The following is a 27,069-nucleotide window of genomic DNA, read 5'->3' as shown; positions in this document are numbered from 1 at the left end:
TGCAAGCCTGCCTTTCCAAACTTAGAGGCCAGGAACCTCTCAGAATCTGGAACATCTGTAATTTATTATGAGACTAAATTTTAACTTATAATTGTATTTTTAATTAAATATATATTTTATTTATTTTTAAATTAAATGATTTTCAAAAATCTATTTTAAATTGAAATATAATTACATCATTTCCCCTTACTTCCTCTCAAATTCATGATCCCTATTTATTTTTCTGGTTTCTGAAGCTACTCCAGGATATATTCTCATGTCTGAAGATTTGTAGCTAGGTGGTATTTGTTTTTTTAAACTAATACTTACAAAACAAGTATATTCAATTCTTTATCTTGTTCTCTTTTTATACTGAGAAAAATTAAAAACACTTCAAAATACGAACCAACTAATAAAAAACAAGTTTACTGTATAAAAACATAAATTTTATTTAAAATATTTTTTCCCAAGTTTAAGTTACATACAGCACCTACTGTGGTGATTGAGGAGGGAGGACATTCCAGGGACATAGAAGATGAGAATGACACAAACATGAGACCCACATGTGCTGAAGGCCTTGAGTCTGGCTTCCCCCCCTGGGACCTTCAGCACTGCCTGGAGGATGAGGCCATAGGAAATGCCAATGGCCAGGACATCTAGCCCAACCACCAGCAGTGCCACCGACAGCCCATAGGCTCGATTAACTGTGGTTTCAGAACAGGCAAGTTTCACCACAGCCATGTGCTCACAATAGGCATGGCTTATGACAGTGGCTCTGCAGAAGACAAGGTTCTGTAATAAGATGGGAAAGGGGATGAGGAGGACCAATCCCCGCACCAGCACCACCATCCCAATACGGCCTATAATCCCTGGGTGCAGGATGGTGGAATGACGCAGCGGGTGGCAGATGGCGACATAGCGATCCAGAGCCATGGCCACAAGTATGCCTGACTCCATGGAGGAGAAGGCATGAATGAAGAACATCTGAGTCAGGCAGACAATGTACCCAATCTCATGGGCATGAGCCAGGAGCACTGTGAGGGCTTTGGGTCCAGTGGAAGAAGCCAGGACCAGGTCAATAGCAGCGAGCACGACCAGGAAGAGGTACATAGGTTGGTGCAAAGATGAGTCGTTCCAGATGATGAAGATGATAGTCACGTTGCCCACTAGAGCCAGGAGGTAAAGGACACCCAGGGGCAATGCTATCCAGTGCTGACTTTGCTCCAAGCCTGGAATCCCTACTAGGAAGAAAGGGGCTTGGGGGTGCCTCCAGCTGGAATTGCTCAGGGCCATCATCAACAACGCAGAGAACGAAGAGTGAAAAGACACCAGAGTCATGACATTCATAGCTAGGTGGCTTGCCAGCTTTCTTAAATATCTTACCTCATATTCATCTAACTTATGTCACTATTTCAGTCAATAAACCTTTGAGTATGTATAAAATTGAAAACTACCTTTACTCATTGTTACAACTGATGCCTTTTTTTTCCTTTTCAGCAACCCTCATTGACCTTATATTCGGTATCTAACAGCCATTCTTTTTTTTTCTCTCTCTCAGTTCTCAGTATCATTGCCTGAGTACATACTCCATGTTTCTCCTGCCTGAATTTTTCTACTGTAATTGTATTTTTGTTATCTGTTATCTTCACCAACTCTCTACCTCAAAGATACAGGATCTTCTTAAGATTCTACTATTACCATGCTGCCACTGTATGTAAAACACTTTGCTAAACACAATGCATAGAATGAATCACGGACTGCCATGCCAGACTTTGAGATTATCCTTATTGCATTGCTTTCCTAGCAGTTGTGTGCTTCCAGTTACACATATGCTCTGCTGTCACCATTGCAAACCTGTTGTAATTATACAATTTCTGAGGCCACTTTATGTGGTATCTTGTGCTTCTGCGTCCTCCTTCCTTCATCTGAATTGATCCCTCTTATCCATTGATCCAGGATCCAGCGTCCTCTCCCTCACAAAGACCCACAGCAGCGTCCTAACCCTCATAATGTCTATATTTTATTATCCTCCTTTATTAATCTATACTGTTCTGATTTATCATCATTATACAAATTAATTCAGTGTCTTACAAGCTTAGAATCAGATCTCATTAGACTCAGTAATCACAAGCCTGTCTATAAGCCCTTCTCAACAAATAAAGAGATTTAAAAAAATTCCAAATAGTGCCTATTTCATATTCTAGTATAAAACCTTGGCAGGCTACTTAAAATTTCTAACCCTTGATTTCTCATCTAGCAGCAAAATAATGTTGTTCATGCAAGTTGTTATAAACAGCTATCACGTAAGACATTCAAAATCTAGATTTGTGTTATTCTATAAATTATGGGTACCTTTATTAGCATTATTAATAAAAATGTTTAAGAATAAAATCTCAGGTATCTTTTCATTACTCTTGGCTGTCAAGACCCTCTGTTTTAAACTTTTGATATGTCTGTATCTTGTCATATTATAATAATTCTTTGCTATTTCCTCTATGTATGTTAAGAACAGGCATAGAAAAACCACCACATTGTTTAACCTGGTCTATGTGAGTTGAATAGTCCTCAACATTTACAGCAAAAAAAAGCTTAAAGTAATAATGATAGTTCTGTTGAGAGCTTCATGGTGATTTAACCAGGTACACAGCTTCTCCCATTGGTGCTTCATATTCCACACAACGAGAACGTTAATTCTCTTTCTTAGCTATCTTTTTCCATTGCAAGCCTTAGCCTACTTTTCTTTTCTTTTCTTTTTATTTATGCAGAGAAGTAAAAGTACCATTATGCAGTTAGGAAGTGTGTCCATAGCTACTATAGGAGCAATACTGGAGACAAGGGCGAGGGGTAATGATGTGCTTCCTTGCTCTGCGGCTTGTGTGCCCAGGAAAAAATCCTGGAGCTGCTTGTGCAAGTAAGTGGTCCTCTGTGAGCCTTACAAAAATCAGAAAAGCCTTTGTCTCCAGGAATATGAGAGAGAAATGCATTTAACTTTCTGACCAGGAAGTGGAAGGCGGAAAAGGGCTGGGCTGTATTGCCTTCCATCAGCAGACACATCCCAAGCCATCTGTCCTTTGTCAAGTTGTGCTTCAGTTCTGTAGGGAGGTCTGACGTGTCCCCTTTAGTTCTCAAGTACAATCTCTCACTGCTGCGTCACTGCATGATTACCTTGCACTGTAAGACCTTCCAATCCCTGAAAACTGGGGATGATGTCTTAGTCAGGGGAGACTTCCCAGAGCATGAGGCAGCACACCTGGAATCTGATTGGTCCTGCCTATGCCTGGACAAGGAAACTGGTGCTCAAATGTCTAAATCACACAATGAATAAGTAAGAACGCAAAGGTTTTAAAAGACCTGAAATTGTGGGAACTTGATGAGGGAAAGGGTGGACTTCAGGCACAAGGACATCATAATAAATATAAAAGTGTCTACTGAAGGGTGACCTCTGAGCCTTGATGTCCCCAATCTACAGGACACTGTGGGTGCTTCATGGGAGAGTGGGCTCTGCTGAATCTCAGCTGTAAGAGACAAGGACAGATTCTATATGTGTATAGAAAATAAGAGTTTGGTGGTTACTAGGAGTCACTTCTTTGACTGCCTCTAATGGGCAGGAAGGCTCCTCTCTGGGCTGTGACCTGACTCTTTCTCCTTAATCTCCTTAACAGTGTCCTGGACTCGATGGATGTATGGGAAAGGAAAAGACAAAAACGCAGGCAGTGGTGTAAAAATAGTACATCCATCATAATGCCCTGATATAAGAGGAAGACAGCAGAGCACTCAGAAGTGTGGGTCTAACACATCTCAGAGAACCTATTATGACAGGCAGGACACTGTCTTCCTTGTCTCTGGGCTGTCCTCTAGGATGTGCCCTTTGAATGTGAAGTTTTGGGTCAGCTATAAGGGAGATAGATACAACAGCAAGGAAAGTGCTTGGAAAGGTGGAATCTTGCTAGACTCAGGAAGGTTCTGCTAAGCCTTGCCCCTCCTCCCCAAACCTTCCAGGCACATGTCCAGCATCCACAGTGACACACTGCTCTAGCTTTGGACTGATGCTGAGGGAGACTTTGTGCTCAGAAGAGCTGCATTGCAATTCCTGAATGTTAAGAGAAAATTAAACACATCAGTCAAGACCCGGGCGGCTAATGCTTCTGAAGTTGTGAACACAATAGTAGCATCCTCCTGTGCTAGTGTGCAATAAGGATGAGAAAATGGGGCCATGTAGAAAGGCCTGTGAGTGTCTCCAGCTAACCATGAGGTTCAATAAGACCACTAGATGTCTGTGCACTAAGAGTTAGCTTGCAGCAGCACATCCTCCATGATCTCTGTGTCTGTGGGCTCAAATCGCCCTGACAGTGCCTAAGCCAGACCTGGAAAGTACAAGCAGTCTGACTCGGGAAAATATCTAAAACTGCTAAGGGATGCTGGGCTGGAGAGAAAGCTTAGTCGGTCAAATGTCTGCTCTGCAGGCACACTGTGTACAGAGGCAGCAGATGCTCCACCTCGCTGGCCAGCCTGGGTCAGTGAACTAAGGGGCAGTGAGAAACCCATACTGCAAAAACATGAGGAGGAAGAGAGAGACCAAGGAAGACACCTGTCATCTACCTCCGGCTTCCTCTTGCAGGTGCATTCATGAACACATGTGCACACACTCACAAAGCTATGCACATACACCACATCCACATACACCCACTGTGTCAAACTGGTGGTGTTGGCAGAGTTATAGCCTTACTAATTAAGCTGAGAAAGAATCATTTCCACAGGGCTGTGAAAAAAAGTCAGCAGTCAGTAGGTTTCCCCCAATACAAGGTTCCAAATCTGATCTCATTTCTACATCCCAAGTCTCATGCTTCATCTTGTTGTGAGTTGTGAAAATTATGAAAGACCATTTTTGATGACCCCTCAAGGGAGCGACAATGATTATGCACAGGCTCTGGGAATACTGATTGGCACGCCCTGGAGGATTCTCAAGACATCTGGCCCACAGCCTAAGGTAGCCTTCAAACTGGCATGGTGTGAATGAGCATCCCAAAATGATGCGTCGACAGACAAAGACACATGGCTAATGGTGGCACCTGCTCAGATTGTGTGGCCAGGTCTGTACAGTGCTGACTATGATCCCTACTCTGAATGCCCTGAGAACTGCACTAGGTAACGCATGCTCTGTGAGCCATGGGCCTCACTGTGCTCTCTCTTTACACTTCTCATTCATAGAGACTATTCTTAGGCTGCAGTTAAACACTCTTTGTCTCCAGGCGGTGCTCTGATTGATTCCGCTTACTAGAAGCATACTATTGGAACTTTATTGTCACCATTCTCTTGTGGTTAAAAAAAGCCCTCCCAATCAACATCACTTTTTTTCTTCTAAATTTAGCACATTCTCAATGATTAGTGACTTAAGAATACAAAAATATATCCCAGTGTAAACTGTACACTACACATTCAGAAAGCAGGTATTATCAGGGTAAAGATTCTTGAATTGTATCTATCCTTTGATCTTTTTCTATATGGGCCAGAGGCTAAGAAAGTCTCAGGAACCTTATGACATCAATTACAGTTCAGTTCCATACAAAAGTCTGCTGCACATACTAGTGTCAGGTGGCTGAGGGTCAGGCATCCTGGCTCCTTGGTTAATTTTTGGGTTCCCATCCTACCCTACATGTTATTGCATTCTTGCCTCTTGGGTTGGTTTGGATCATCTCTTTCATTGCTTAAGCTACCATATTCCTTGGGAGAGTCTAGACAGGATATGGATATAATTCTTCATGCTTGTTTCATTCTTCTAGGGAAAATAATTTCATAACCAATTGGAAATGATACAGATAACTTTACAGAAGAACATTTATTTCTTTAAGCTCACTACCAACTAGCTCAGGTAAGTTTATATAGTCTGACTTATGGGAAAGGATAAATATGCTTTTATTTTGATTTATTTGTAAAGTTGCATTTTTTTATAATTCAGTTTCTACCTTTTAAATCTTCACTGTTTTGTCTTTCTTTATGAGTGTTAGTTGATACTAGTTTTCATATATTTCTTATACAAAAATAATGTACCTAGTGCAATATTTGATGAGATCTGAAAAATTTGCCATTCTCCAGTAAATAGTAGGTATGCCTGTTAGTAAAAAGTAGATATAAATTCACTGCTTGAAGGAAGAAGGTGTGAGAGAAGAGCAGGGTGTGGCCTGGGTGGATGCTGCTAGAGAGGTCATCTGCGGGAGATGACCTGTGTTGGGACAAAGCATGGGCTGATTATTCCTGACCTTCATGTGTTTCCACTGTGAAGCAAATAAGATCAATTCACAAACAAATCTCTAAAGGAAGGCTATTTAAAAAGAGAGTAAAACTGTAACTTTGAGTGGACCTAGAAAAGGAACCAAATAAAATAAGTTCCCAAATCCAAAGTAAGAGATGTCATCAGGATTATCTTCACGTATGAACCAAAGTGAAAGGACCATTGCCTAGCAGTACTGTCCCACACTGAACTCAGTAGCCTTTGGGTAAGGGCAAGTGCCTAGCAGTACTGTCCCACACTCAGTAGCCTTTGGGTAAGGGCAAGTGCCTAGCAGTACTGTCCTACACTGAACTCAGTAGCCTTTGGGTTAGCACAAGTGCCTAGCAGTACTGTCCCACACTGAAGTCAGTAACCTTTGGGTGAGGACAGGTACCCCTAACAGTACTGTCTGACACTGAACTCAGTACCTTTGGGTGCATACATGGTTTGTAGTACAGTTTTGGTGTAGACTTTATAGTGCTGGGAAGTCTGTGTAGGGTGATAACACAGTGGGCAAGACATTAAAGCAAATTAGTTTCTTCCTACCTCTAAAATGCCTTTTTTCACTACTCATGCACTTACTCCTTGCCTTTGACAAAGTCACTGCTATTTTCTCAGACGAGAGAGGAAAGCTGGGCATAAGAGACCTCAGCTCTCAACAGGACCACTATCATTGCTGAGTTATAAATCGCCAAGTATGGGCTTTCTCAGAGTGTTAAAAGCATAGTTTCACTGGTGCGTATCCACTGAAGCTCAGAGAATAGCGTTGCTGTGGAAGCCAAGCAAAACCTTAGCTTATTAAAAGTTTCCTACAGTATTTATCACCTACAAGGCCAGTAACTAACGGGAAGTTGCTTAATGACTCACGGAGAATTCATGAGAGTCAGTAGATACGATCCAAAAGCTGCCGGCTACTGACATCTTTTAGTCTCATATCACCAAATGTCTGGGACACTGGAGGATGTTTTGCTATATCCTATTTCTGACTCTATCTTTTAAAATGTCATCAAGGTTGTTATTCTTGTCCAAATGAAGGCTATGTCTCCAATGAAGTTGCCAGATATACAGTCTCGTGATGCACTTGGGTCTGCCTTCTGATTTACTTGTAATATTGTCTCTTAGAAGAAGGAAAAAACCAGACAGTCCAATGAAGTCGTCATGGCCGGTCAACTTTAGGGCCTGAGTATTTTGTTTCAGTGGCAGGAAAAACCATTAGTGACAGATATAGACCTCATGTTTTTACTACTGTCATTTAGAAAAAATAGCTTAACTTACTTATGCATTTTCTCTTTCCTCTGCGAAATTAAACAATAGCAATCTATTTTTAAGAAGAACGCTAATATGATCTATTAATCAAGTTGAGTATGAGGAAATAAAAAGCAGCATAAACTGGAGTGATCCAAATAAAACCAGGAAATACAGTTTTTCTGTTAATTCCTAGAGGCCATTTAACAGAATGGATGGGCATGTAGGACAGTGCCAAATCAACTCTTATAATTGAAAAATGATTTATGTATTGTATGTGTGGAGCTGAGAGGTGTCCCATGCATGCCATGGCACATGTGTGGAGAACAAAGGAGAACTTGTGGGAATCAGTTCTCTTCTTCCACCATGTAGGTCCAGGGATTGAACTCAGGTCACTAGGCTTGTCAGCAAATGCCTTTCCCTACTGAGTTGACTCCTGGGCCCTACTTCTACTTTTTAGTGACTATTTGGGGGAACATATCACTTCCTTTTGGATACTGTATTACTTATTTCTGTTCTAGCCCCAAGGTTTTCTGGTGTTAGTCATGATCAGAAGGCAACACATGGAAGCACAAAGCAACACTTCCTCTATCCTGGTCTCTGACTTCCTCCTCATCTGCTTCCCTAACTTCCAGACCTGGCAGCATTGGCTGTCCCTGCCCCTCAGCCTGCTCTTCCTCCTGGCCATGGGGGCCAATGCCACCCTTCTCATCACCATCAGGATGGAGGCCTCTCTGCATGAGCCCATGTACTACCTGCTCAGCCTGCTGTCCCTGCTGGACATCGTGCTCTGCCTCACTGTCATACCGAAGGTTCTGGCCATCTTCTGGTTTGACAGCAAATCCATCAGCTTCTCTGCCTGCTTCCTCCAGATGTTCGTCATGAACAGTTTCCTGACCATGGAGTCCTGCACCTTCATGGTCATGGCCTATGACCGCTATGTGGCCATCTGCAAGCCTCTGCAGTACCCATCCATCATCACTGACCAGTTCGTGGCTAGGGCTGCCATCTTTGTGGCAACCCGAAATGGGATTCTTACTATGCCCATCCCCATACTTTCTTCCCAACTGAGATACTGTGTAAGAATTATCAAGAACTGCATCTGCACTAATATGTCTGTGTCAAAACTCTCTTGTGATGACATCACCTTTAATAAACTCTACCAGTTTGTCATAGGTTGGACCCTTCTGGGCTCTGATCTCATCCTCATTATCCTATCTTATTCCTTCATTCTGAAGGCTGTGCTCAGGATCAAAGCCGAGGGAGCTATGGCCAAGGCCCTGAGCACATGTGGCTCCCACTTCATCCTCATCCTCTTCTTCAGCACAGTCCTGCTGGTGCTGGTCATCACTAACCTGGCCAGGGAGAGGATACCCCCAGATGTCCCCATCCTGCTCAACATCCTGCATCACCTCATCCCCCCAGCTCTGAATCCCATTGTTTATGGGGTAAGAACCAGGGAGATCAAGCAGGGAATCCGGAACCTGCTTAGGAGGCTGTAAGAAATAAGATAAGACCAGAGCTGTGGACAGATACTGGTAATCAGAAACAATATTTGTGTTGCACAGAACATTTAAATAGTTACTGCAGGAGTAACTATAGATTTTTCCCTTTTAGTTCGTCATGTTATGCTCAGATTTAGCTCCCAAGAACTTCCGCTGACACAATGTGAATATTTCTCTATAGACACATCTGATGATCTTCAGCAGTGACATATGGCTGAGAAACATGCACTTGACATAAAGCTTACTTGGCTGATTCTTAAATTGCATCAATAGTTAGTGCATGCCTGCAATGGGTTTAGATTATATCACCCTGCCCCTTCCAACTGAGGCCTCCCCTCCCTTCCATTCTGTTCCCCACTTTATGTATCTATTTATTTATTTATTGTTTATTTTTACATAGCCCATGGAATCCAACCAGAAAGGGAAAAACTTTGGTGTAGGGAGTTGGGCTCTCTTATAAATTGTTTAGCTTATAAGATTGGTTTGGAGCTGGAGATTGAACCTAGGGCTTTGCACATGGACACAAGTGCTCTATTAGTGGGTTATACCATATCCTAAGCCTTACATTATAAAGGCACCTCATATCTTTCTAAGACCCTTAAAATATTCAGTGCATAGGTGTAACTTTAAATTGTAAAATAATCATGTTGAAGTAGGACCTGACAGAGTGAAGCTAAACTTTATGAGACTCTGCCTATATCCAAGCTTGCCCAATTTTAGGCAGAATTCTGTCTGTGGCAGAAATGAGGACATTTTGTCCAGTGGCTGGTTTGCCACATTTGAAGCCATCACCATAAGGAGGTTCTTTGATGCTCATCATCTTTGAGGAAAGCTAGGTGTTGCCAGGAGTTATCCTGTCTTTAAATCCTTAAAATAATAAAAACATCTTTAAAGGCCATATTCTGTAGGTCTCTGAGGCTTTTGAAGACCTTCTTTAATTATTTTGCCTTATATATCTATAGAATCATATCTATTTGTTAAATCTAGGATGTATATTTTTGTGATAAAAATAGACTAGTAATTGATATGACTATGATTTGATGAACTAACAATTAGCTTGTATTACTTAATTATATTAAACAGCCTGCAATACTACTTTCAAGGTATTGGAAGTAAACCTTGTGTTCCACTTGAGTTGTATAGGTATAATATCTCCTATTTGAGTAGAAATATATGTATATATATATTATGTACTTTGCAAAATTAAAGTTGTTTTGCATCAATATACAAAATTCTATACCAATGAATTAAAAATAGCCTTATTTGTGAGTAACAATTAAGGCTTTAAGTTGAGGAGTAGATTCAATAATCTACTTTTTGTCTTCTTTTTAAAATTTTTTTTATTAATTTATTCATATTACATCTCAATTGTTAGCCCATCCCTTGTATCCTCCCATTCCTCCCTCCCTCCCGCTTCCCCCCCTACTCCCTTCCCTTATGTCTGTGACTAAGGGGGACCCCCTCCCCCTGTATATGCTCATAGGGTATTGAGTCTCTTCTTGGTGACCTATTATCCTTCCTCTGAGTGCCACCAGGCCTCCCCATCCAAGGGACATGGCCCAATATGGGCACCAGAGTTTGTGAAAGTCAGATCTCCTCCTCCACTTAACGTTATCATCCCTGTATATTTGTATATTTCCCCTTTTTTCTCTTCCACTGCTATCACCGTACATAAGAGAGAATGATAAAGGAAAACAGAGAAATCCCTGAGTCCAATCTTGTTTTCTTTCTGAATAATACCAATAATAACTTATAACCAACTCCTAATGAAAATAAATATCTTTAGCCCAAGAGAGCCAACAAAAACCTACCCAACCCCCCTTAGTGGAAATGGGGCATCATTTTCTTAAGGTTTCTTCTGGATGATTTGGGGTGAATAATACTTTTTTAGGGGCCAAAAATTGGGGAAATGGTTAAATAAGCCAGGAATAGCATTAGTGGTCCAGCTTCTAAATGTTGAGAAATTCCAGGCTTAACAGGATTCCTATGTGAGACAGCTGAATGCCGGACCTATTTGTATCAGAAGCTTTCTTTGAAGCTTCACCAACCCTATATCTGACAAATGACTAATGTACAAAATATATAAAGAACTCAAGAAATTGAACACCACCAAACCAAATAACCCAACTAAGAAATGGGGTTCACATGTCCCCTGGAGGGGGAGACCTGGTGGCACTCAGAGGAAGGACAGCAGGTTACCGAGAAGAGACTTGATACCCTATGAGCATATACAGGGGGAGGTAATCCCCCTCAGGAACAGTCATAGGGGAGGGGAATAAGGGGAAAATGGGAGGGAGGGAAGAAGGGGAGGATACAAGGGATGGGATAACCATTGAGATGTAACAAGAATAAATTAATAAAAAAATTTAAAAAAAAAGAAAAAAAATGAAATGGGGTTCAGAGCCAAACAGAATTCTGAACAGAAGAATATCAATGACTGAGAAACACTTAAAGAAATGCTTAGTCATCACAGAAATGCAAATCAGACCGACTCTGAGATTCCATTTTACACCTGTCAGAATGGCAAAGATAAGAAACTCAAGTGACAGCACATGCTGGTGAGGATGTGGAGAAAAGGGAACACTCCTTCATTGCTGATAGGAGTGCAAACTTGTACAACCACTTTGGGAATCAATCTGGCACTTTCTCAGAAAATTGGGAATAGAGCTACCTTAAGACTCAGCTATTCTACTGCTTGGAATATACCCGAAAGATGCTCCACCACACAAAAAGGACATTTGCTCAACTATGTTCATCACAGCCTTATTTGTTAATAGCCAGAATCAGGAAACCATCTAGCTGTCCCTCTATTGGACCACTTCCCCTTGGTGGGAAGGCCTGGTGGCACTCAGAGGAATGGGAAGCAGGCTGTCAGGATGAGACCTGATAGGCTGTGATTATATGGTGGGGGAGGAGGTCCCCTTCTGTCAGAGGTGTAGGGGAGGGGAATAGGGTGAAAGAGGGAGGGAAGGGGAACAGGAAGATACAAGTGAGCGGATAACAATTGAGATGTAATCTGAATAAATTATTTTTTCTTTTTCTTTTATTTAATTTAAAATTTTTTATTTTATTAATTTATTCATATTACATCTCAATGGTTATCCCCTCCCTTGTATCCTCCCATTCCTCCCTCCCTCCCTCCCATTTCCCTCTTACTCCCCTCCCCTATGTCTGTGACTGAGGAGGACCCTGTATATGCTCATAGGGTATCAAGTCTCTTCTTGGTAACCTGCTCTCCTTCCTCTGAGTGTCACCAGGTCTCCCCCTCCAGGGGACGTGGTCAAATATGAGGCACCAGAGTACGTGTGAAAGTCAGACGCCACTCTCCACTCTACTGTGGAGAATGTTCTGTCCATTGGCTAGATCTGGGTAGGGGTTTAAAGTTTACCACCTGTATTGTCCTTGGCTGGTGCCTTAGTTTGAGCAGGACCCCTGGGCCCAAATCTGCCCATCATAATGTTCTACTTGTAGTATATACTCACTTATATCTGCACACTAGCCCAAGGGGCATGTCCCATGAAAGTCTTCACTTACCAGGAAACTGGGACAGAGGGGAGGACATCCTATTGGGACTCTAAATGAGAGAAGCATGGGAGAATGGCAAAATTGAAGGATCCAGAGGGTCCTAGAAACCTACATGAATAAATCATTTTAAAACTTTATTGATATAACATTATGAGACGAAGACTTTTCAAAGATGTCATTGAGAGGATTTTATAGTGGCTATCCATCCACTGCTGGGCACACAGCCTACCCTTAAGAGCGTTTTGTTTCCCTAGTGAGACTCTTTTGTAGAAATGAAAATTTTCACTTGTCAGTAGTTATCACTTGGAGAAAGCTTCTGGCTTAAGGATGGGGAGCATGTGTTCACTCTCCCTGTCAGCTCTAAGATTCAGTCTGGTGCAGAACTCTACAGGTGCTGTGCCTGCTGCCTCAGTCTCTGTGGGTTCATATGTGCATCAAGAGTGCTGCTTACTTATTCTTGTTTCCTTTGTGGCTTCCATCCTTTCTGGCTTTTACAGTCTTTCCATATTCCCTTCCTCAGTATTCCTTGGGCCCTGAGGGGAGGGATTTGATGAACACATCCTTTTTAGAGCTGTATTTTTTAAGCTCTCTCACTCTCCATTCTTAGTCTGGCTGTGAGCCTCTGTATTTGCTCCCACCTGCTGCAGGAAGAAGCTAATCTGATAATGGCTCAGCAAAGCTCTAGGTAGTGAGGCCACAGGCAGACCTGAACAGGAGATGCTCTACACCCACAGCATCTTCTCCTGCTAGCACTCCACACACTCTAACATTTTTATTTAATATCTTTTCTTTTGAATATGAACTTCTAGCAGCTCTTTTCTTGTTGACAATATGTTTCAGAATTTTAAGGATACTCACACATTTGCATGTATATTTTAAGTAAAATGATTTGTCCTTTCTTGTGATGTTTTATCAGTGCTTGACTTCATGTTCTCCTTTCTGACTTTTCCATCAGATCTGAGCCACTTTCTGTACCTTTCCTTTTGTTACTTGTTAATGTATACCCTTAGATATGTACATTTTTCTCTATGTGAAGCCCAGATTGTTAATCTCACATCTTCAAGATCCTGATCTCTGGGTTGGTAGGTTTGCTAAACATGGATTCTACCATTTGCATTCTACTATTTGAAATTTTGGTCATACTGCAAATGTCAGTGACTAGATATTGCTTGATGAACATTTCCAAAGATTAACTTAGGAGCAGCCAGACCTCTTTTGGAATAGTAATTGAAAACTTCCTGCATATTATTAAGAGTTACTTGAGAATGGCTTTTGACACTGTGATCTAGGATAGCCTAAGTGTTCTAAGGAGATTCATAAATACATTTAACACTTCTATAGTATTTCTCTCACCCAAAATAGCTTTGATCTTTTTTTGTTTCATAACATCAGTGTTTGATTCTAACCAAAATGTAAAATGCTTCAAACACTCTTCTACTCTCCCTCCCTTCACAGTCAGCTGCTGGTTTACTTTTTCTGATATTATCTCCCCACTAACTGATAATATTGCCTTAAGTATATGTTCAGTTATTCTCTTACAAACGAGTGACTCTATTTATTCACTTACAATCTATGCCTATCATTCAGTCTCTGCTATACTCTACCTCACGCACGATGCCTCCTTTATTCACTGATGGAGTTAATTTGGCCTCTTAGAGTCACAGGTGTGCCCATCTGTAAGCTATTTCATGCCATGTGAAGTGCTTTACCCATCTTCTAAGATTTACATACATTAGAGTAGCTGATATAAAATGTTTTAATGTGATGTGGGTCTTTTTTTGAATAAAAGTGAATAAAATATCACATTCGCTTTCTTATGTCCTTTGAACATTTCTTAGGGAAAGTTCATATTATTTATACAATGCATTAAAAAAACACTTATGCAGTTAACTTCTAAATGTAAACTCTGTGGTTCACTTTCCTTTGCTTCTTCAGATTCTTCAAGAGAAGCTGGTCTTTTGTATCTAACACACCACATACACATGTAACAGGCCTGCCTGTTGAGCCATTCATAGCCTGTAGTATAGTTTCTCTCTTACTGAGTTTTGTTTCTGGTAACATTCTTTGCTTATTTGAAGCTTATGGCATTGTAACTTGGAACTCTACTTAAAACCCATTAAAATTGTAATATTTTGGTCTCATTTTAGATGTTGATAGTTGGATCCCAGTATGATTACGTGGACTCAGTCTAAATACAATGTTATGCACAACAAAAGAGTAAAGTATATCCACGGGGTTGTGAATGTTGCTCAGTGGTAGAGCAGGTGTCTGTATAGTCTAGCATGTTCTAGGTCCTAGAGTTGATCCTGACACTGCTGCATAAGTAAGTAGATAAAGCTTTGCAATTGAAGCTGTGGAAATGACTACGTAGGTAAAATATAAGCGGAGCAAGCACAAAAACCTGAGGTCAGATCCCCAGAACCTATATCGTGTAATCCTCATACTGGGGACAGAGGTGGGGGGGTCCAGAGCTCTTTGATCAGAAACCAATCTAATGGAAATGGGTGGACTTGAAGTTCAGTGAGAGAGAAGCTGCCTCATAAACTAAGATGAAGAAGTGATTAGGGAAAGATGTCCTGACATCAACCTCTAGCCTTCATACACATGTTCATGAGCAAGCACAGCTGCATATACGTGTGAACACACACAGGCACACACACACACACACACACACACACACACACACACACACACACACACACACACAAGAGTCAACAACTTCATATCAATCATTTAGAAGAGTAATTTGTTTTCATTCTTTTCTTCCTACCTCTACCCCACTCCTACCCCCTTCCCCTTTATTTTTTTGCTCTTTCCCACCTCTCCCTTCCCCTTCTCCTCTTTTATTCATCTTTTTCCCCCTGGCCACAGAATCATGAATTATACCTATAGATATACAGTTTTTAAAAATTTCTCTCATTTTCTTGTGATCTTTGCTTGAGGCCATGTAGAAATACTTTCTGTGAAGGTAAAAGTCAGAAATTTTAATGTTTCATCAAATATTTATAAACTTGGAAGGATCCAGAGGGTCCTAGAAGCCTACAAGTAGAACATTATGATAGGCAGATTTGGGCCCAGGGGTCCTGCTCAAACTAAGGCACCAGCCAAGGACAATACAGGCGGTAAACCTTAAACCCCTACCCAGATCTAGACAATGGACAGAACATTCTCCACAGTTGAGTGGAGAGTGGGATATGACTTTCTCACGTACTCTGGTGCCTCACCTTTGACCATGTCCCCTGGAGGGAGAGACCTGGTGGCACTCAGAGGAAGGAGAGCAGGTTACCAAGAAGAGACTTGATACCCTATGATCATATAGAGGGGGAGGAAATCCCCCTCAGGAACAGTCATAGGGGAGGGGAATAAGGGGAAAATGGGAGGGAGGGAAGAAGGGGAGGATACAAGGGATGGGATAACCATTGAGATGTAACAAGAATAAATTAATAAAAAATTTTAAAAAGAAGTGAAAAAAATAAAAACTTGGTGTCTCTAGAACAGGGATATTGCTTCCTCTTCTTCCAAATTGTTTTCTGTTTATTTTTGATATGCTTCCTTCTATATCATTTTAGCTCTAACAAGTCAGTATAAGTTTCATGCACTTTTGTATATTCTACCAGGTGAAGTAGATTAACAAAACATTAAAGATGTATAGTATGTCCTTCCAGGATAGATCAATAAAGCATGAAATGGGAAAATATCATATATATATATATATATATATATATATATATATATATATATAGTGTGTGTGTGTGTGTGTGTGTGTGTGTGTGTGTGTAATAGAGTGGGAGTCCATATTATATATAATACAACTCTAAATCTTTGATATACATTTATGTTGAAAACACATTAATACAAAAATTGCAATTCTAGAAATGTGTGTGTGTGTGTGTGTTTGAGTGCACACACACACACACACACACACACACACACACAATTTTGCATGTATGTAGGCCAGACAAATCAATGGAGTCCATTCTCTCCTTCCACCTTTATTGGGGGTCTGGGAACAGAGTTCATGTTGCTAGGTTCTCATGACATGGACATTTACTTACTGAGCCATCTCACTTGCTTTTCCTATTCTATGAAATTTTGGTTGTTTTTGGAAAGTGCTTTAAGTCTCTATTTACTCTTCCTCTTTGTATTTAAGTATACAACCTCTCCTTCACAGTTGGTGTAGATAAAGGGCATAGAGTCCTTATGCTCACAGACAAGCTCTAGGGAAACCAGGAATGTTAAACACTTAGGGTTATCTCTCCAAAGAAAGAGATGAATAACCCATGTTCATTCCAGAAGGCTGACGATGGACGGGGCTATCATCCTGGTGACCTCTGTGCTATCTGTATAGCCAGGGGCTCCCCTGACTATGACTAGCAGGATCAGAGGTGGTGAATATTTATTATCATTGCCACCATTAATAATAATAATAATAATAATAATAATAATAATAATAATAATAATTTTGTATTTTGAAACACAAGGAATTCAATATTGCTATGATGGTAAATTCTGTGGCCTTGACCAGCAGGAAATGAGAAGTTGGGGAATGATATATTAGCTGTAAACTATTAATTAACTGAATAAGATATTAACTTGGGGGTATATAGTTATATGGATATCTTTTAGAAACATTCACTTCAGGCTTCACAGCATGAATACATCATGTAATGCATGATTCCTTAGATATTCTTCTAGAGTGATTTATCTGCCTCTAGTCTAATCCCTCAGATACTTCCACATTATTTTTTCTGGAAAAATCCGGACTGCCTTCAAGCATTCTTCTGTGGTTTCCTTGGAGGCTTGTGGGGAAAATTAACTATGAAGTTTCTATTATTCCCATACAGTAATTCAGCCATATTGTATATAATATACTTTATCTCGCTTTAGTAACAGTGCATATATTCTTGTCTCACCCCCAAAATCATGTTTCATTCCCCCAAATCTTCATCTTATTTGGACTGTTACATGTTCCATGAAATCACAGTCCTAGATGAAATCATGGTTTCCTCTCAATTACTGCTTCTCCACACCCACCAAATACCTGGCATACAGACTACTATGTCCCTTGTGTCTACTGACCAAGCATCTGCTACATCTCACATCTCAGGACTGTGCTTTGCAGAGGCAGCATAGAGCAGGGAAACAGCTATAGTAAGGTGAAACTGCCCTCATGTCTGATATCTTCATCTGCCTGTTTGACAGTTACTTCCCAAATGCTCAGCATCCCTTTGTGGAAGGCACAGGACTGGTGAGTGAGCTTCTTGAGGCAGTAGAAGTAGCCAGTTGGCTTTGAAAGGACACCCACAGCAATGGTGAGGGGGCACATAAGCATTAGTTGAAAAAAAAAAGATTTATTTATTTATTAAGTATACATCGTTTTGCCTACATGTATGCCAGCAAGCCAGAAGAGGGCACCAGATTTCATTATAGATGTTTTGTGAGGCACCATGCGGATATTGGGAACTGAACTCGGGACCTTTGGAAGACCAGGCAGTGCTCTTAACCTCTGAGCCATCTCTCCAGTCTGCCTTTAGTTGAATTTCAATTCTCCGTGCTTATTCATTTCCCATCTAGCAGTCTGAGTCACTAATTCGGCCATGTTTCCCCTAAACTAGCCACGTGTCACTGTTTACAAATGATCATTTTCATGTGAGAGTCAGTTACCACCACAGATGTGAGTAGAAGACTCCTAAATTATGACACATTAATTCATTAAGGGAGTGAGTCACCCCCTCTTCTCAGATGTATGTAGGTGAACACTAACATCAGACTTCCCATAGTCCTGCCCCAACTGTACTAGTTTCAAAAACGTCCTTCCAGCTTTACATACCAAGCAGACCACTGTTCTCATTCCTGAATCATGCCTTCTCCTACACATATAGACCCGGAAGTGTAGAGATGGGTCATATGTTAGTTCTACTCTTAATTCTTTCAAGAACCATTGGACCAATTTCTATACTGGCAGGAGCAGTTTACATTACCAATAATAGTGTGTGAGAGTCTCTGCTCTGTGGCACCATTACCACCATTTTCCTGTTTTCCCCTTGGTGATGGTTATTCTAACAGGAGTGAGATAGAATCTCAGTGTAGTTATCCTTGCATTTCCCTGGTCACTGGGGCTGGAGAGATGGCTCCTCAGTTAAAGGCACACACTGCTCTTTCTGAGGATACAAGTTTTGGCTCCTGCACCCATGTCAGCTGGCTTTTAATTTCCTGTAGTTCCAGGTCAGGGTAATCGAATTCTCTCTTTTGGCCTCTGTGGTCGCTGTGCTCTTGTGCCGCCCCCTCCACATACAGATAATTAATAATAAAATAATTTAATAACCATGCATGCTCTCTGCCCCTGCATGATATTCCTTCACATTGAAAGCAGTACACAAACTTATGTAGTACCTGTCCATCTCCAGAAACCATACATGAGTTTAAAGCATAAATCTCATTAGCATTTATGTATTTATTTACATTGGGTGTGTCTTTGCATCTTCAGAAAGACAGGGTCCCATGGGAGCAACATTCCCAAGCTTGTGTCTTTCTAGCCACAGGAGAATAGTTATTACACAGATAACACTTTTTTATAAAAACAACCAAGTACCAGAGCTACAATCCCAGGGCCAGAGAGAAGTAGAGGAGCCACGCATTTTCTCCAAGCCACGGGGTGCTCAAATCTGCTCTCCAGAGAAAACTTAGTAAGTATTTCAGAAGCTGTGCCTCAGAAAACCAACTTCAAGGGATCCTTGAAGTTTCTGCTTTGACTTTGTTATTTATCTCAGGATGTTATCACATCCTGTGACTGTCAGTGCATGAAGACCCTGAGGATAATTGATATCTGAGGAACTTAAGCAGCCATGGTGTGGGTAAGATGAACTCACGGGGGGCGTGTCTGTACTCTCACGCATGGTCAGAAACAAAAAAGGAAAGTAACCCACCTTGTCTTCTGTATTTATGTGCTTTGATACTCCTAAGAAAGCTAGCTAACTTTATGTGATGGTTTGTGCCTGGTCTTATTGTACTTGTTATTCCAGTTTTGGTTGATGTCCCTGGGAGGCCTGCTCTATTCTGAGGGGAAGTGGAAGACGTAAATTTGTAGGAGAGGGGAGGTGCAGGGTTGGTGGGGTGGGTGGGAGACTGGGATGATGGGAGGGAGGAGAAACTGTGCTTAGGATGTAATATATGAGAGAAGAATTTTAAAAAAGAAAACAGAGAAAGAAATGTGGCTAAGAAATTTACATTCACAGAGAGAAATAAGACCATGAAAAAGAAGTCTAGAATTTCCCCCAAAGGCTGAGCTGGAGAGAGAGAGAGGGAGGGAAGAGAGAGAGAGAGAGAGAGAGAGAGAGAGAGAGAGAGAGAGAGAGAGAGAGAGAGAGAGAGAGAGAGATCATATTGGAAGGCTAGAGATCAGCCAGAACTGTGCATATGTGACTTTTTTTTTTTTTGAGAAAAAGACTTTTAAGAAGTACTTTTTTTCTCTTCTTTTTTTTAAGCTTTTAAAATATAATTTATTTTTAATTTGTATATTTATTTTACATCCCAATCATATACCATTCCCTCCTCTCTTTAGTTATGAGAACTGGTTACTATTTTTTAACTACTTAAAAATTAAAACATTAATCCCCCAAAGTACAGAAAATTTAATATAACAGTTGTGTGACAGTGTCTGGTATGAATGTCAGTGAAGAAGATATCGCCTATGCTTGTGATGAAAACACTCTCTCCTCTTCTAGAGAATTCCTGACACCCAGCTTTGTCCTACATAGTAACAGGGTCATCACAGCAGAGGCTGTGTTCTCGAGGCTGCTGTGGTATTACAGGGCATTCCACCACATACCCACGATCCAGTAGCTCGATTAAAAAACTTTTAACTTCATTTATTTAGATGTTCACTTTACATTCCACTCATAGTGCCCATCATCCTCTTCTCCTGGCCCTAGCCTCCTTCCCTCTTCCCTCTTCCCCTTTCCATCAGTAAAATGGGGTCCCACTAACCAACCCCAGAACTTCAAGTTGCACCAACTGAGTATATCGTCTTCCAGGGTGGCCTGGCAAGGCAGCTCCACCAGGGGAAAGTGATCAAAAAACATGCAACAGAGTCCATGTCAGATACATCCCTGGCTACCTTTACTATGAGACCCACAAGAAGACCAAGTTGCCCACCAGGTATTTATGTGTAGTGGGCCTAGATCCAGTCCATGCATGGCCATTTGTTGGTGCTTCAGTCTCCACAGGCCACCCTGGGCCCAGGTTAGTTAGTTCTGTTGGTCTTCTTGTGAAGCTCTTGTCCCCTCTGGATCCTTCTATCCTTTCTCAACTCTTCCACAAGGATCCCTGCACCCACCCAATCTTTGTCCACGAGTCTCAGCATCTATTTCGAACTTTTGCTGGGAGGAGTCTCTCAGAATAAAGCTATACTAGGCTCCCATCTGCAAGGATAGCAGAGTGTCATTGTTAGTGTCGGGGTTGTCTCTCTCTCATGGGGTGAGTCTTGGGTACGGTCAGGCACTGGCAGGACATTCCCTCCATCCCTGCTCTATTTTTATCCCTGAACATCTTGTAGTCAGTGTAAGTTTTGAGTCAAAATTTTTGTGGGTGGGTTGGTGTTCTCCTCCCTCCACTAGGAGTCCTGTTTAGTTAGAGGGGGCCTCTTCAGTCTCTTGAGCCATGCTGCTAGGGGTCTCAGCTGGAGTTAGCTTGTCTCTGAAATGCCCCTGGCCACACTTTCTCTTCTCTCTGCAAGCCTTCTGTCCTCCTTCCTCCACTCTCCCCAGATCTGCTCCCAACTCTTATTTCCTTTCTTACTCTCTCTCCTATCCTGTTCTGTCTCCTCAACCACTTCTGATGCTTATTCTATTTTCCCTTCTGAGTGAGATTCAGACATCCTCCCCTGGGCCCTCCTTGTTACTTAGTTTCTTTGGATCTGTGAATTGCAATGTGGTTATTCTGTACTAGATGGCTAATATCTGCTTGTGAGTACATACTATATGTGTCTTTCTGGGTCTGGGTTACATCATTCAGGATGGTCTTTTCAGGATCCATCCATTTGCCTGCAAATTCATTATATCCTTGTTTTTAATAGCTGAGTGGTATTCCATTGGGTAAACATACAACATTTTATTTTTATTCATTCTTTGGTTGAGGGACATCTGGATTAATAAATGGGACCTTATGACACTGGAAAGCTTCTGTAAGGCAAAAGATACTGTCAAAAGAATGAAACAGAATCTCACAGATCGAGGAAAGATCTTCACAAACCCTACATCTGACAAGGGGCTAATATCCAATATATATAAAGAACTCAAGAAATTAACCACCAAACCAAATAATCAGTTGAAATATGGGGTACAGAGCTAAACCGTGAATTTTCAACAGAGGAATCTCAAATGGCCAAGAAACACTTAAAGAAATGCTCAACATTCCTAGTTATCAGGGAAATGCAAATTCAAACGACTCTGAGACTCCATCTTACACCTGTCAGAATGGCTAAGGTAAAAAACTCAAGTGACAGCATATGCTGCTGAGGATGTGGAGAAAGGGCAACACTCCTTCATTGTTGGTGGGAGTGCAAACTTGTACAGCCGCTTTGGAAAGCAATCTGGCACCTCCTCAGGAGATTGGAAATAGCTCTACCTCAAGATCCAGCCATACCACTCCTGGTCATATTACTCAAAGATTATCCACCATACAACAAGAACACTTGTTCAACTATGTTTATAGCAGCTTTATTCATAATAGCCAGAAAGTTCATATGTAACTTTAGGTAAATATAATGGGAGAAGAAGCCAATTGATCTGAAACTGATCAGAAAACTGCTATGGGAAGCTTGTTGTGTTTATCCAAGAAAAAGAAACATCTCTAAAGCTTGGCTGGGTGTATTTTTACATTCTGTATCATAGACATAGAACAGCATTAACAAAATTTAGATAGAAGAGATGAGTTTGCATCTCCATGGGAGAGTACAGCCTGGCCTAACAACATCACCTCTCATAAAAAATAGAGAACAGTGAATCCCTTTAGTTATGTCTTATATTACGTGTCTTATATCCTATATAACCTCCTATATTTTACAGAAGATGCAGGTATTATTTATTGTGACTTACAAAATAAACAAAATTGTTTGTGCACCTGTGTTTTTATATTGATTTTTCACTCTTCAATCATTTTATATCTTTCTCACCAGTAATTATTGTAAATTTTATTAAGCCAGTTTGTTGACAATTTGGCATTACTCTTTCCATCCTCTTTTTCCTACCTTCCCACATACCAAATCCCTCTCCTCCCCTCTTGTCCGTTTGCCAGAGTTATAACTTTTGATTTTGTTGTGTGACACACTTAACTAGGGCCATCTGTATGACTGTTGCGTTGGAGCTGTCCGTGGTACCCATGGAGCCATCGGCAGGTACACAACTGGAGGCAATGTCTCTCCCTTTCTTTGAATCTATCCAGAATAAATAGTTCAGCAGCTAGGGGGAAGGTCTCCTAGGTCTCTCCTCTATCCATGGCTGTTTGTTGATGGGCTCCTTATTATGCAGATCCAGTTTCCTATCTGTAGTTGTTGAGAGTCTGTGTACAATGACTGTGTTGACCAGAAGCTGTTCTTTAGCAGCCAGCTCCTTTTCTCTATGTTCTGGCTCATTCCTGTACATTTCTGTACCTTCTACAATGTTCCCTGAATCTTGAAGGGAATGGTGTCAAAGTCTTGCTTAGGGCTGAGCACTTGCCAATTACCATTTATTCTCTGGATCATAGACTGTCAGCTGCAAGTCTCTTCTTTCATCACAGTTCATTAGAAAGAAGAGAGTCTCCAATTAACGCTGATAATGTAAGGGTATATGGGTATAAGCATATATGTCAGAAGGTAATTCAGTGCTATGTGAGTTTATTAAAAAAACAAACAAACAACAGAATTAAGTCCTCACCACATCCTATGGCCTCTCATTTCATGGTCTTTTCAGAGGGCTTATAACACCAGGTGGAATGGGCCTAAAATGCAGATAATGGTAAGTTACCTCAATACAGTAATGGTACTATTGTACCAGTGGTCACATCTTGATTGTCACCTCAGCAGCCTACATAGCTCTTTCTGACCCTACGAAAGGTAGCGGATAGGGAAGAGGATTCTATTTAAGTCCCAGCTTGTGTCTTTGTTTCATAGATCTAGGTATGTTTCCTTAAATGATGTTTTACTCTCTGCTTCATTCACACTTTCCTGAGGGTTAATCAGCAGTTATAGTAGTCTTTGCTAGAGAAAAATGTGGAAATAGTAAATTATACTGTATTTTTGTCAAAGACATGGTACTTTTGATAATCTCCTAGGCTTCTCTACTTCTCCCATGGGGTTCTTGAGTGACGTTATTCACCATTGGCTAGTGTGTTTCTCTGTGATATAGAGAAAAGATAAGATACCACTCATAGCATCTTACCCACACAAATTAAAAGTATAAATATGAGTATAAAAATTTGATTAATATTTTATTGGTAACGTGATTAACTATTTTAGGAACGCGAGGGTACAAAAGAAAAAAAGACATATAAAATGACAAACAAGTAACCACTTTTCTGAGAAGTGACGCTTTTGCCATCATTAAGAAGGAGGCATGCAGGAGCTCATTATTTGGGGACTGAAGGACACATTCCAAGGGAAAGGAATGATACATGTGAAGTTCAGCATGATTTACACAAAGCAGAACACATCCTCTAAGTGTGGCTGCGTGTGAGCAAAACTGTAAAGTTCATCTAAGAACTTATTTAAAGGAAGTTATTATTTTTGCATAAAATTATGAGTGGCAATGGAAATTATTTCAGAAGGAAGTTGTGTGGTTCAGTCAGGTGGAAATGGACACACGTTAATTTTGTTGATGAAACCGTGGAAGCTTTGAATTCTTTCCTGTTTCTTTCCAGCCCCACTTGCCATCATGGTGTCGACCCCCAACAACACAGGGACTCAGGTGACAGAATTTCTGATGATCTGCTTTCCAGGAATGCAGGACACACAGCACTGGTTATCCATCATCTTGGCTCCTCTCTTGGTTCTGGCTCTTGCAGCCAACTTCGTCTTATTAGTCACAATCCATCAGGAGGCGTCTCTGCATGAGCCCATGTACTATCTCCTTGCCATCCTCTCTATGCTGGATGTCATCATCTGTCTCACAGTCATCCCTAAGGTCAGACTCTCCCAGGCCACTCAGTTTTCATCTTTAGCTAGACATATCTTTGTTTTGCTTGTGTGAATCATCTCATTCATAAAGAAAATGATCCATAGGTCACTCAGCCCTTACACCAGATCCCTCTCAGCTCCAAGCTGTGTCCTCTCTTATTTTTAATGCCTGCTTTTTGAAGCTTTCCCTCACAAATGGTAACTGCTCTCCTAATGTCTGTGAGTGGTATTTTAAATGCAAATTTCTTCTCAACTAAAGAGATACTTTCACTGACTCTGAAATCCCCTACTTCTATGTCCTAGGGCCCTAGCATTAGTCCACTAAAATTTAGTTGGATTTGTATGTCATGTATTTAGGTAGGAAGCGTGCTGGGGAAGATTCCCTGAATTATGAAGGGAGTGGAGAGTCTTCCAACGTGAGCACTGAGCTTGCTGTCTTTGGTCCTCCTTTGATGCTTGATGACACACGCATCTTTGGAAGACAGACGAATCTGCTGAATTGCTGCAGTAGCAAGGAGTTCATTTGAAGTCAGAGATATGAGAAAATGGGCTTACAATAAAATCTAGGATTCTAGACTTAGAGAAAAGGCACACACTAGAGTCAGCAGTTCTCAACCTGTGGGTAGTGACCCCTTTGGGGGTTGAACAGCCCTTTCACAATGGTCACATAGCAGATACTCTGCACATCACACATGTACATTACAATGTATAAGACTAGCAAAAGTATAGTTGTAAGTATAATTGTATATATAAGTATAAGTAGCAATGAAAATAATCTTAAGCTTGGGTGTTACCACGACCTGAGACCTGTGTGAAAAGGGTTGCAGCAGTAGGAAGGTTGAGAACCAATGCTGTGAATGAACACAGACATAGAGAGTATTTCAAAATAGGTTACCTTCCTAGTGGCTTTGGGATTTGGATTTTTTTTATCATAAACCTGATGAATTTCCTAGCGCTAAGTGTTTTAGAATGATAATGAATGCACAGAGTTTACGAGAATGATAATTTTGCAGGTCCTGCTTATCTTCTGGTTCAACATGAAACCCATCAGCTTTGTGGGCTGCTTCCTGCAGATGTTCATCATGAATACCTTCCTTCCTATGGAATCCTCTACCTTTCTGGTCATGGCCTATGATCGCTATGTGGCCATCTGCCATCCCCTGCGCTACCCATCCATCATCACAGAACAGTTTGTCATTAATGCAGCCATTTTTATTGTTTTCCGAAATCTTCTAGCTACCCTGCCCACTCCAATTCTGGCTGCTAGACTCAATTACTGTGCCAGCAATGTGGTCGAGAACTGCATATGTGCCAATATTTCTGTAGCAAAGCTTTCCTGTGGGGATATCCGGCTAAATAAGCTCTATCAATTTGTGAGTGTTTGGTGTCTGCTAGGTTCCGATCTGGTGCTCATCTTGCTGTCCTACTGCTTCATCTTGAGGGTTGTTATGTGTCAGCAGTCGGGAGGCGCAGTCACCAAGGCCATGAGCACTTGTGGTTCACATCTCATCCTCATACTTTTCTTCTACACGCTGTTGCTAGTCTTCATCTTCACAAACAAGGCTGGAAAGAAGATTCCTTCTGAGATACCGATTCTCCTCAATGTGCTGCATCATCTCATCCCCCCTGCCCTCAACCCCATTGTGTATGGAGTACGGACCCAGGAAATCAAGCAGGGCATCATCAAATTATTCAAGTTCTGAGATACATGACCCATTGAAGGACTTTGTGGAGGGGCTTGTGAAGCTCTGGGCATATTTTATTGTAGGTTTGATGAGGATGCTACAATGGACAAAACATGATGCCTATGCTGCTACTTTCATCTTGAACTTACAACTTCAGAATATTACAATGTTTACTCGTACACCCCTCTATGAATATATGCTAATTCAACCTTTAAGGATCTATTATGTTCTTCATTATGACTGTTTTTGACCATGATCTGTCAACTATGCTGGCATTAAATATAAATTTATCACCTTCTGTGTGTTTCTCAATCTTTACATTCAACGGGGGTCTCAAAATTTGTAGGAGAGTGATTAAGGGACACTTTCAAAAGGACTTTAGGCATATGAATAGGATTGGGGGAACCAAGAGGGCTTCTTTTAATACTCTAGGTGAAAAATGATGACAAGTCACTTGAACCAGGAAGAGCATGAAAATTGAAGGCATGAGTTACAAGATTTGCAGAGTTACTTGCTTCTGAGCCTGCTAGTATAGTCTTTAATAGACAAATATTTATCTCTGAAATGCTGAGGCCTCCTTCTGTGCTTAGATAAACGAGTCACTACATTATTGATAGGAATAGTGTCATGCTGATTCTAGGAACATCCCAGTGAAATCCCAATAATGCATTCCTGCCTTCTAACCCCAAACAAAATGCATGTAATTCTACA

At 41.0% G+C, this 27,069-nt stretch overlaps 3 protein-coding genes across 3 annotated transcripts; 2 read left to right on the top strand and 1 right to left on the bottom strand.

Annotated features, from left to right (window-relative positions):
• Nucleotides 1-456: 456 nt before the first annotated feature.
• Nucleotides 457-1,326, bottom strand: LOC311578639 (olfactory receptor 52L1-like; the record flags this gene model as incomplete). The annotated part of the gene is made up of 1 exon (XM_084748621.1): nt 457-1,326. The coding sequence occupies one exon, from the start codon at nt 1,324-1,326 to the stop codon at nt 457-459; it is 870 nt and encodes a 289-aa protein (XP_084604747.1).
• Nucleotides 1,327-8,037: 6,711 nt separating this feature from the next.
• On the top strand, nt 8,038-8,994 carry LOC311580994 (olfactory receptor 56A4-like; the record flags this gene model as incomplete). Its single annotated transcript, XM_084752831.1, has 1 exon — nt 8,038-8,994. One exon carries the CDS (start codon nt 8,038-8,040, stop codon nt 8,992-8,994), a length of 957 nt encoding a protein of 318 aa, XP_084608957.1.
• Nucleotides 8,995-20,184: 11,190 nt separating this feature from the next.
• On the top strand, nt 20,185-26,376 carry LOC311578637 (olfactory receptor 56A4-like; the record flags this gene model as incomplete). Its single annotated transcript, XM_084748604.1, has 4 exons — nt 20,185-20,324; nt 22,857-22,915; nt 24,418-24,680; nt 25,687-26,376. 4 exons carry the CDS (start codon nt 20,185-20,187, stop codon nt 26,374-26,376), a joined length of 1,152 nt encoding a protein of 383 aa, XP_084604730.1.
• Between the last annotated feature and the right edge of the window lie 693 nt (nt 26,377-27,069).

This window comes from Acomys minous, assembly GCF_964271855.1.
Source record: "Acomys minous genome assembly, chromosome: 2".
Lineage (NCBI taxonomy): Eukaryota > Metazoa > Chordata > Mammalia > Rodentia > Muridae > Acomys > Acomys minous.
Note: the sequence above shows the minus strand (reverse complement) of the source record. Positions and strands in the feature narration are given on the sequence as shown.